The sequence below is a fragment of the Garra rufa genome, chromosome 22 (genome assembly GCF_049309525.1).
Source record: "Garra rufa chromosome 22, GarRuf1.0, whole genome shotgun sequence".
Taxonomy (NCBI): Eukaryota; Metazoa; Chordata; class Actinopteri; order Cypriniformes; family Cyprinidae; genus Garra; species Garra rufa.
Window position 1 is genome coordinate 18,148,068 of NC_133382.1, and position 12,491 is coordinate 18,160,558.

Below are 12,491 nucleotides of genomic sequence, written 5' to 3' on the forward strand. Positions count from 1 at the left end.
ATCATGCAATACTGAAACATGTAGTAACGTTTTGCTAAATGACATCTTAAATTAAATTATATTTTAATATTTCACAATATTACTGATTTTTTTATTTGATTTTTTACTGTATTTTTGATGCAGCCTGAGATACGTCTTTGAAATACATCTTGCCAACTTTTAAATGATAATTGTCAGGCACAATTTACAATTTTTAATATTATATTTCGATTAAATTTAGGATTAAACTAAAATTTCACAGAACTCACACACACACACAAAAATTGCAAGACATGACACTTTATTATTATATCAAACGAGACCAAGCAGCATATCAGTTAATCATACACAAACTGAAAACTACATAAAAACATTCAAAGAGTAAATATCTCAATTAAAGTAAATCATTGCAACAATTTGCAGATCAGTCTGAAGTATTCCAGGGCAAATCTTTATCTATAAAATATATTAAAAAGAACAATCAACAAAACTATTCACATTTTAAGGCATTTTGTTGTCCAAAACTTTGTTGTAACTCCCTGTAAATGGAGACCTAAATCACATGTGAGCAGGGATAGTATACAGCCATAATTTACCAGCCGTAAATCTTAGCTGCTGAAGTAACTAAGAGCCAATCCTGTAAGATGATCTCAAATTGTCTTCAGATTGTAGATTCTCCCTGGCTTTGTATTTGTGGTGCATCCTGCAAAAGACACAAGAAATGTGTATCAGACGTCTTTCCTCAAATTAAAGACAATTTTGGACACCTGAAATTTAGAAGACATAGCACAGAGTTAGAAGAGGAACATTTCAATTTCACTTGAATCACTACATATCATTATTAACCAAGTCATTAGGTGCCATAGATGCCTTTCATTTCTGCTGATGTGGGGAAATCATAATGTATCATGGTAGAAAGAGAGAATGATATGTGAGCAGGAACTAAGCATGAAGAGAATGAATCTGCATTTGCAAAAATCAGTCTCCTCACAGGTCTCAAAGGAGCAAATCAAGCTAGATCTGTGTCACAGATGTATTTTAAGCATATGAGGGCCTGACCTTTCATTAGTCTATTCGAAAATAAGTATTTTGAGCTAATTTTGAGATACTCAGTAACAGTTCATGCCTCATTTGCTAAACAGTACAGTATACTGACATTTAAATAGCACAGAATATAAGAAGGATTTGATAACTCTGAATTCAAAAGTATCATATTCACAGAACATAACCATAGCAAATAACAGAAAAAAAAAACATTTTTTTTTTAAAAATTTGTAGTAATTAACTCAAAAATGATAGATTTGTTATTTATACCATATAATGTATTATAGAATTTTACCAATTTTATACAATTTTATATACACATAATTTTAATATAATACTCTAATATAAAATACAACAGTAGTTATAGAGGTCAAAATGTGAAATAATTAATGTGTCTAATGACATATATTGATCAAAAATGATTAATTTGATTCATTGATCAAAAATAGAGTAAAATATATTTTACTAAGTTATAACTGTTAAGAAATAACTGTTTTCTGTTTGAATATATTTTAAAATGTAATTGATTCCTGTGATGGCAAAACTGAATTTTCAGCAGCCATTTGGTGCTCAGTTGTTATCAATTAATATTAGTTCTCAATTATTAATGGTTCTTATCTGTTTTAACTGAGACTTTAATCAAAAACATTTAAAACATCCAAATATTCACTGATAAGATATATTTAATTTAATTATATAATATTTAATTTAATATAATATTATTCAGATTATCAATATGTCCTTTTTGTCTATAGTTGTTCCCTTTCCAGCAAAGATCAGCTTCTTTTATGCCTACAGAATAGATGCCTCTCTCTCAATCACTGAGTCATTTCAACAAGGAGACTTTCAAGGTCTTTCACTTCCTTTATTTGCCTATTTCACCAGTGAGGGAAATTCTCCTTCCCCAGAGGCCTTGAAATGCCTCCACGAGCTGTTAAAATAAGCCCCACCTTCATGGCACTCTGTTATAGCTTTCATTGTATTACAGCATTCATCTTCCTGCTTTCAGCAGCATAAGGAGAGAGGGGATGTCAATAGAGCTGGCTGAACCAGAACTATACTGTAGTATTGTTAGGACACATTGTTCCCAAATTCATCGAAATGAAACCAAGTCATGCTATTTACCCAAACCTATACACAGTCCTTCACTGAACACATTCAATCTTTAGCTATCGTCATATCTCACCGTATATAAGGGGTTGTCAAACATATCATGCCTATCCGCCTTGCTCTGTAACTGTGAAGTATCAGCCTGTGTAAAAAAGGAACAAGAAATTAAGACAACCTAATGACAGACGTACTTAGAAATGACAAGGATAACAGGTTCAACCAAAACACAGATCTATCTCTATAACACGCTGTGAGGTATGAAGGTCGCTTGTGGGTTTGTGATGTTTCTTATTGATGTCTCTCTAACTCCTTTGTGTCCTCCTCTCCCACATACTCTTTATCTTTTTTTTCCTGTCACATCTTCAGAATAACTCCTGGTGTGTGGGTGCATTTATTATTATTTTTTATTTTTTTTGCTAGTGTTTGTATGGCAGTACAATATAGATTTTTCTCAAATAATTTGCTTTAAAGGATTTGCTTTAAACCCCAGGACTTTGCCCTATTTACAGATCTGGAATGAAGTTTAATGCGATTTATTTTAGAGTTGTAATTCTACACATATGTAACGCAAATTTTTGGTATGGGTCTTTCGCTTTAGCACACACTTACCGAATGAATGCAATGTTGCACATTGCATGTGGGTTAGGTTAGGGTTACGGTTAGGGTTAGGTTAGGGTTAATGTTGTGTTTGCAACATTGATGTTGCAAACACATTTGATGAAATAGTGAATGCCAAAGTGTGAGCTGCTGTGGAAAAAGTACATTAATCTAAACACTGTCCTTAACATTAGATTTGCTTTTTATTATTGAGATAGTTTACCTTATTTACAGATCTGAAATGAAGTTTAATGCGATTTATTTTAGAGGTGTAACTCCATACATATTTGTAACAGAAATTTTTGGTATGGGTCTTTTGCTTTAGCACACGCTTACTGAATGAATGCAATGTTGCACATTGCATGTGGGTTAGGGTTAGGTTAGGGTTAATGTTGTGTTTGCATTGATTTTGCAAACACATTTGATGAAATAGTGAATCCCACAGTGTGAGCTGCTGTGGAAAAAGTACATTATCCTAAACACGGTCCTTAACATTAGATATGCTTTTTATTATAGGGAAAGTTTACCCAAAAATTGAAAATTCTGTCATCATTTATTGATATCCTCATGTCGTTCCAAATCTGTAAGACTTAAATCTTTAAAAGAAAAATGACCTAACCAGAAGATTTAAAATAATCATAAAGGCATCATAAAATGAATCCATATGAATTGAGCAATTTAATCCAAGTCTACAATCACTTTATGTGATGAAAAAAAATAATTTAGGCTTTATCGTATGTGATTTTAGGGCATCGCATATGGTAAACACGGAAGCTTGTGTGTGCTTCACACACTAGAACAAACCTTGTGCATCACACATGAATGTTTGAGCTTCCTTGTTTACCATACAGTATGTGCTTTATGTGTGTCGAAAACTATTTAGATGTAAATAAAAGCCTAAATCTGTTGGATCTACTAAATTTGGTTACATGAGTTTTCACAGTCACCTGGAAAGACAGAAACCTCTTAGGATTCATAAAAAAATTCTTTTCTAAAATGAATCAAAGTTTTATGGGTTTGGAATGGTATGAGGAAAAGTAAATGACAGAAATTTCATTTTAGGGTAAACTATCCATTTAAGCTCTAAACTAAATTATAGTTCATAGTTTACAGAAGAAGCTTGTCCTCCTGTCAGATATGTGCGGTTAATTGGATTTGAGACATGTTTTCCTCAAGGCATAACTTAAATCTTACGGCTAAATCCTTAAATGGTAGAAAACATCTGCAAATGTTAGAAATTGACGCTAGAATTTTCATTTGCCATAAGGGCTCATCCTAACAGTAAGTGAGTCTCTGTTAAACTTCTGAGCACTACCATTCACATGCACGTTAAACAGATGGAGTGTGATAGAAACACAATCATTCTGATTAAAATATAATTTCCTTTATTGCATCCGAAAATGGAAACTTTTAAAATCTTTTCCCCAAATTAAACCAGCACCATAAACTACAGTTTACTAAGAATATGTTATAGTGTCTTTTTTCAGTATACCACCATTTCATACAAAAAAAGGGCCAGTTTACAGTTTATTTAGCGTTCCCCCGCTGTACCGAAAACGACGAAACATAGGTATATATCAAAACCATTATTTTTGTGTACTGGTTTATCACTAATGTATTTGCTGCATTGTGAGCGCTTTGGCTGGGTTTTTTCGGGTATACTACTTCTAAATGAATGAAAAATCTTATGGTTGATAATTGCTTTGTCATCCTTTTTTATCTGAATGGTTGCTGAAATACAAAAGGTGTGAGTCAATCACACAACCAAACAATGCAAGATCATTTCCAGTATGTGTCAGTAAAGTTTGCGTCGTGGTTATTGGCTTACCTTGTCAGGCTCATTGTTGACTGATGTGGCATCAGTTTTGACTGGGGTTGCAGCCTCCGTTGGCTGGGTCACAGAGCTCAACTCAGCAGCATACATTGGGTTTTCAACACTTTCCTGAAAGAGAATAAAAAAAATTATAATAATAAAAAAATTACCATAAAAAGGTTTTAAATTATTCAGTTCACAGTTTCAGTCAACATTTAAGGGATAGTTCACCCAAAAGTTTGAAAATTTTGCCATCATTTACTCATCCTTATGTCGTTCTGAACCTGTAAGACTGTAAGGTTAATATTTGAAAGACAAATTACATTTTTTAAATGAAACCTGAGATATTTCTGTCCCTCTATTCAAAGTCCAAGGATATAAAAGATATAAAAAATTCAAAAAGGCATCATAAAATGAATCCATATGACATCAAGCTTAATCCAAGTCCTATGAAAAGATAGAATCATTTTATATGATGAACAGATTTACTTTAAGCTTTACCATATGTGATGTTAGCGCATCACATATGGTTAACACGAAAGCTTGTTTATGTCACACGCCAGAACAAACCTTGTGGATCACACATGAATGTTTGAGTTTCCTTGTTTGCCATACAGCATGTAATGTGCTCTATGAGTGTTGATCATTATTTACATGTAAATAAAAGCCTAAATCGGTTGGATCTTCTAAATTTGGTTACCTGGACTTTGACCTGCTTAGTACCTATAGAGACAGAAATTTTACTTATTAGGATTCATAAAATGATCTTTTCTAAAATTAACCAAAGTCTTATGGGGTTAGAATGGCATGAGGATAAGTAAATGATGACAAAAATTTCATTTTAGGAAAAACTACCCCTTTAAGCTCTTAAATTAATAAGCCTACAGCGGAAGCTTTAATAAAACACCACCATAAAATGCAGTTAACTACGAGTGTGTTATACTGTTTTTCTTTTCTTTTCTTTTCAGTATACCACCGTGTAATAAAAAAAATAAATAAATAAAAATAATTAGCTTTCTTCCTGCTGGACCGAAAACAGGTAACCGAAGTCAGGTATCAAACCATAATTTTTGTGTATCGCTATATCCCTAATGTATTTGCTGCCTTGTGAGCCCATTGGCTGGGTTGGTAGGGTACTACATCTAAATAAATGAAGGAGCTTATGGTTGGTAATTGCTTGCCGTCCTTCTTTATCTGAGTGGTATCACACAACCAAACAAAGCAAATAATTTCCAGGACAATAAAGCATGCATCACATGGTTACTGTCACTATGGCTAACCTTGTCAGGCTTAGTGTTGACTGTTGTGGCATCAGCTTTGACAGGGGTTGCAGCCTCAGTTTGCTGGGTCACAGCGCTTAACTCAGCAGCATACATCGGGTTTTCAACATTGTCCTGAAAGTAAGAGAGAGAAAAAAATCCAATCTAGCACAACAAATTGAATTTTTTTTTATTTAAATACAGGCAATATGCAGTAAACCCTTTCTGCCAGTAGAGGTCATACTTTGACAGGCCCATTCATGATTGTAGTGGCTACAGCTGTAGGGGCAGCCAGAGATCCCTGTGCATTGTCACTGTATGCTGGGTTCTCAAAACTTCTCCCTGTTCCCTCCACTTCTACTGATGTGCTGGATTCCTATATTGACCAAAGGGCAAAATATGGCAAACAAACCTATTAACATCAGCATGAACCTTTTTTTTCTTATTATTAGTATTACAAAACAGTTGTGCTGCTAAATACCCTGCTGAAAAAACCAGCATATGCTGGTTAGGTAGGACAAGGATGGTCAAGGACCAGCATAAACCAGCAAAGGACCAGCATAAACCAGCAAATGGCCAGCATAAACCAGCAAAGGACCAGCATAAACCAGCAAAGGACCAGCATAAACCAGCTAAAACCAGCATCCCAGCACCAAAACCTATTAACCAACGGTATTGTTGTGTAAACTAATTATAAATGTCTCCACTGTCACTTTTGATCAATTTAGTGCATCCTTGCTGAATAAAATGATTAATTTCCCTGTTGAAAAAAAAACAAAAAACAGCATGAGGTGGTTAGGTATGTTTTGAATCATGGCTGCTGGTTTAAACTGGTTGTTAGCTGGTCATGAGCTGGTTTAAACTGGTCATGAGCTTAGGACCAGAACATGACCAGCTAAGGACCAGGTTACTAGCTCATGAGCAGCATAGGACCATCTTAAACCAGCTCAAACCAGCAGCCATGCTTCAAAACATACCTAACCAGCATATGCTGTTTTCTTCAATAGGGTTATAAAAAAAAAAAAAAAAAAAAATATCAAATGGACCCTGGTAGTGTGTATTTGAAATAAACTATACATGCTATTCGTTGAATATGTTTTAAAATACATGGTACAAACCTCTTTAGGAAAGTTGTTTGTATCATTCTCAGATTCAGGTGGGTTGTTTTGTTCAGCGTTGCCACCCCTAATTATATGAAGGCAAACCAAACCAAAGGTTTATTTCGTTATATACTGCAACTGCATTTAACTGTATGAAATGTCTTGATAATATCTTCATCCTCACCAGAAGCTGGGCCTACTGAAGTTAGAGACATTAATAGGCAGATTAATGTTATGCAGAGTGTTCATAATTTTCTCCTTCTTTTTTGCAGAATATATCAGGCAACCCAGGAAAAGAACCACAACAGCTGTCACTCCAAGAGCAATAGCAACTGTGAATGGATAGAGAGAGAGAGAGACAGACAGAATGTGGGTCATATGGTCTTGTGTGTTTGCCTAAAAGGACAGCTTGAAAAGTTACTGCTTGATATCTTATAATCTGATATCATGTACTGCCATAAATGTTACCTGAGGTTGTGACTACATCATAAGCACTGGTCTCACAGTAATCTCCTTTCCAGTTATGGGGGCAACTACAGGTGGGCAATGAACAGTCAGCATTACCACATCCATAAATGTATCCATCCCATTTTTAGTTTATGAAAAATACTATCGTGTCAATATAAGATCACAAGCTTACATGCAGAGCGCCTTATTGTCATCAAAATAACAGGTTCCACCATTCTTGCACTGGCATGGAGGGGGCATGGTGGGTTCAGGCTCAACCCCTGTCAAATTAAACATCACAAAATCAATTTGATGGGAGTGGCTGCTTTATTTAGACCTAAACAGTAAAATGTGCAACATAGTCTTTGTGCAAATACTTACTACCTTTATTATTACTGGAACCTGGAACCTGACGTCAAAAGTGTTGGTTTCAAGAACTAAAATGAATTGGTTTATGGTCATATCGTTAAGATGACCATAAAGAGATAAGGAGTATAAAAGGTACCTGCGTCACATTCGGTATTGCTGCCAGGGAAGAAGCTGGTGCCCTCTGGGCAGGCGCAGGTGTAGCCTCCTGGCCTCAGCAGACACAGGTGACTGCATGTTCCCTTACAAGGGTTCTTCACTGTGGGGCAGAGACAATTTATGCCACATTCAACTCATTATATATCTATAAAATCCTACTATCTACTATCATTATATATGTTATATCAGCACACTAAAAAAAAGTTTAACATGGGTTGAATTTATAGGTCATCATACAAATCTCACTTTACTGTGGTTACTCACAAGATACAGAGTTGTACTTCTGCTGCTGGTACACATTGACCTGGGTAAGCCAAGGTCCCGCTATTAGGAGTCTGGTTTTGGTGCCTTTGCCAAACTTGTCCTGTCTGAACACTTCGCCCTTCTCCTGCGTGGTCCAGTACACATGGTCCTCAAACACATTAACACTGAAAGGGTTTCGTACATCTGAAAGGAAAGAAACGTGGTGGAAGATGTAAATGGCCCTTTTGAAACAGTAGTGATTTATTTTAAAAAAAATATACAAAAATGATTTAGGACTCCTAATTGCATGTTAATTAAACAATTAACAATTAAAATGTATTAATTGGATATTAAATGGATATTTATATAAATAGCTAGCTATTTATTGGTAAACAGATGAATTCTGAATGTTTTTTTTACCTCCGTAAATAGAATTTAAATACACCCTTCTATGTATTTTGATAATTACTTCTACTGTCTTTAAAATATGGTTAACGTGTAGTGCTGAATGAACTAAAAAGCAAATCATTTATTTACATATATACTTATAACTACACATTTGTAGTAATGAAGCTGCAATTTAGTACATTTAAAATATATATTTTTAACTGTAATATTTATAAACATGTATTTTACATGTGCTTTAGTATATTAATCAACACAGTGCTCCTCTTAAAATTTGACTATGACAAATTTCATTTTAAAGGAACACAAGGAAGTTTGCTGCCATAACATGGCCGAAGCAGGCACAGTAATATCACGCAGCACAACGTGACCAACTGCATGCACAGGGAGCGTTCCTTATTGGAAGTTACCTAGCTGGGAACTAATTTCAGGCACTGCGTGATATTACTGCGCCTGCTGCGTCCATATTACGGCAGCAAACTTCCTTGACTATTACACCGGAATGGGAGTGTAGTTCCTAATCTTATCGGCCTAGAAAATCGCATCTTTACATTTTCCACCAATCTTAGTACACAATATAACTGCAGAAGAGTCAAGTTTTAAATAGGACAAATAACGAAACTCATTGGTTATTTTTGAAAGCGATGCTATTGGTCTAATAGGATTCAATGATCTATGCTAAGCTATGCTAAAAGTGATATCGCCAGAACAGGAGAACGGCTGAATGGATTTCAAAATGGTAAAACTCAACTTATAAACTCGGGGGAAGTTGGAGAATGAGCCTATTTCCAAAAAAAGTGGAGTGTTCCTTTAAAGTGTAAGTGTTATCTATTTAAATTGCCTTTCATTTTATTAATATTATATTAACTGCAAGTTTTTTTAAAATATACTTTTAAGATTTGAAGTACGCTACAAGTGCGCACATAATACACTTTTTCACAAAGGTTTTTTAATATAGTGCTTTCTACTTGAAAATGTGGGATCAGATGATTGATTTTTGAGTCAGTCGAACTTTTTACCTATGAAAACTGATATTTGTCTGCTTTGTCCGTCTGGCAGTATGGACTCAATGCGACTCTCCTTTGCATCTGACCAATAGATCCGGTCACTGTTTGTAAAGTCGATGGACAGGCCTGTAGGCCAACCCAAAGCACTGTCCACCAGGACCTTTCTTTCTTGACCATCCAACCAGCAGCCTTCGATACGTGGCTTGTTGCCATTGTCTATCCAGTAGAGCATGCTGCACCACAACATGACAAAAAATTCAAACATTGGCATTTAAATCTAGGTGAGCTTGAAGGAAAACCAAAGCCTTCTACTTTTATGGTGCGTTTTTCTCATTTTGTTTATTTTTTTGGAAATGCTTCCTTTATGCACCAGAGATAAAATAACAGCTTGTGGATTTGGAATGAGATGTAAATATCATCAAAATATTTTTATTTTGGTGTGAAATATCCCTTTTAACACAACACAGACAAATAGGATGTAAGTCTCACCCCAAACGAGGGTTTACAGCCACAGAATTGGGTTCTTGCAGGTCAGTTTTAATCAGATGCTTCCTGTAACGCCCATCCAACATGGCCACCTCCAGACGTTTGAGCTGCGCATCAGCCCAGTACAAATTCCTGTAAAATTTATATTAGAGTATATAAAGTATAATAAAGGCTTTTATTATGAGCCTTTACAGACTGATTAATTATCTGCTTTTGCCAAAACAATTATTATTATTATTATTTTTAATTTCATTCAGCTTTATTGCAGAGTTTGAATTTTTTTTTTTTACCTGCCAACCCAGTCCACTGCAATCCCATAAGGCTTGGTGATGTACTTGATGTCCAGGTCAACAGAAGCAGCAATGTTATTACTATGATCATCCACATCTGGCAGATAAGCTCTTTTAATAGCACCACGCAATGCACCATTTCCTTCTACAGTAAAATACACCACACCTGAAACACACAAGACAGGTTGACAAATAATATTAAGCACAAATAATCAGAGGCGGACAGAGTACACAGCTTCGTTACTTGAGTAAAAGTACAGATACACCTTGCTAAATTTTACTCAAGTACAAGTAAAAGTACTACAGTCAGATGTCTACTTAAGTAAAAGTACTGAAGTACTTGTTTTTAAAAGTACTTGAGTATCAAGAGTACAAGAGTACAATTTCTAAATATTGCATTACTACTGCCACAGTGCTTACATTTATGTACAGAAACGTTCTACATGAAGTTATGAAAAATGTTAAAGTTAATACCTTGGAGAATGTAAAAGGAATTGAAAGTAAAATCAAGTCATTTTCATCTTTTTACCATGTTGCTATATTTAACATTTCTCACTTGCCCACAAGGCAATAGCACAATGGAAACGCTCTTACAAACCTCTGCATAAGTTTTAATGGATTTTTTTCACATTTGAACCTGACTTTGTTAAACACACCGCATACTCAAGAACATCAAAGCAAATGCTCAGCTTACGTTAATGTGTAATATCAGAAAAGAAAATTCAGCTAACAGTTGTGTGTACATGAGTGTTTCTCTGTTTTTTCATCAATCAAATCAATAAACCTAAACCAGCAAAGAAGGCAATATAGCAATGTTCTGACACAACTCTGAACTGGGGCCACGGGTTGAATGTTTATTTTCTCTACTATAGATACGGCAATTTAAATTAGAGGCAACCACTGAATGTTTAAACAATCTACAGTATAAATAACACAAAATAATAAACGACACAGTTCTTTCTTAGTCGTGTAGACAATAAATACAGCCATAATCTAAGTAGACTACTCTTTCAATATTTAAAGTGCAAATAGAGACCGAATTTTTCAAGCATGATACAGTTAGACAACTACACAACTTATTATAGCCCACATATTAGTAACAGCCTAGATATTTTATGTAGCCAAATTTGCGCTTATGGGGATACGCTCTCTAAACGTGGGGTATTAAAATTGCTTTTGAATGCACATGCGCGTTTTACTTTTGGTTTCTTTTAACGATCCATGAAACTCTCGGCGGTGAGCGTGCATTCTGCAATACAAGAGATTACTTTATCAAAACCATTTGAAAGTGGAAGGACACAAACAGGGTTTGAAAAGCGTGTCCCCAGTGGATATTACGCTCCTGCGTGAGTGGAACTCTACCGCTGAGTTATCATTTGATGTGAATGCAATGCTGCATTGTACAATACAGAACATTGAGACGGAGGCGACAAAATGTGCGCTGTAGGACGAAATATAGTATATTTCCTCAAAAGCAGATTGTGGAGACCTTTCAATTGTCCACAATCAAAATTGTCATATCACACAACCTTAATTACAATGCAGTTTGTGCAAATCCGGAACAGAGGTTGGTTGGGAGAGAGAGAGAGAAAAACGGCCGGTTCCTAGTTTAGTGAAGAGCAGTGTCAGAGACAGACAGAGATTGGCGGCTAATATCTAAAATCTGCATTAAAGTTAAGAATAACGATGAAGTTTAAATGGTTATGTAATGTTGGAGAGAACTCTCTGTATCAGCTCACAGCAGTCTGTGCAGTAGTTAGACTAGCGAAAGTTTTGTAAAGAAATGAAACCAAGTCACACCACAATAATTTCTCGCACAAACGCTACCAAATATAATCTGAGGTCGCGCAGATTAAATTTTGGGAGCATATGCGACCAACACGGTCGCAATTTGGAGCCCTGCGAAAAGCTGAAGGTATTAAATAGCTGATAGGCTATTCTAATCAGTGGCGCCTGCACAATCCAATCGCGTTTGAGAGGGAAACAACAAATTGAGGGTTTCCGAGATTTTTCTTTTTTCCTTTTTTTAGAAGAAGTAATGGGTACTCACGGTTATGGATAGAAATGTAGCGGAGTAAAGAGTACAATATTTGCCTCTTAAATGTACTTGAGTAAAGCCATGAGTACTCCCCAAAAATTATACTCGAGTAAAGTACAGATCCCTCAAAATTGTACTTAAGTACTGT

General features: G+C 35.3%; 1 protein-coding gene across 1 annotated transcript; it reads right to left on the reverse strand.

Annotated features, from left to right (window-relative positions):
• Positions 1 to 263: 263 nt before the first annotated feature.
• On the reverse strand, positions 264 to 10,494 carry lrp2b (low density lipoprotein receptor-related protein 2b). The gene is made up of 14 exons (XM_073828545.1): positions 10,306 to 10,494; positions 10,019 to 10,147; positions 9,542 to 9,762; positions 8,139 to 8,321; positions 7,855 to 7,974; positions 7,543 to 7,630; positions 7,371 to 7,435; positions 7,087 to 7,234; positions 6,921 to 6,987; positions 6,047 to 6,178; positions 5,824 to 5,937; positions 4,559 to 4,672; positions 2,210 to 2,275; positions 264 to 682 (listed from the first exon to the last, which is right to left on the reverse strand). The coding sequence occupies exons 2-14, from the start codon at positions 10,099 to 10,101 to the stop codon at positions 641 to 643; spliced, it is 1,443 nt and encodes a 480-aa protein (XP_073684646.1). The 5' UTR covers positions 10,102 to 10,147; positions 10,306 to 10,494; the 3' UTR covers positions 264 to 640.
• Positions 10,495 to 12,491: the final 1,997 nt, after the last annotated feature.

Coding starts and splice junctions, on each gene's coding strand:
- lrp2b (XM_073828545.1), bottom strand. CDS start 10,101: ATGTTGGATGGGCGTTACAGGAAGCATCTGATTAAAACTGACCTGCAA. Junction 7,235..7,370: donor TGATGTAGTCACAACCTCAG/GTAACATTTATG, acceptor ATCCATTCACAG/TTGCTATTGCTCTTGGAGTG. Junction 6,179..6,920: donor CAAACAACTTTCCTAAAGAG/GTTTGTACCATG, acceptor TGGTCAATATAG/GAATCCAGCACATCAGTAGA.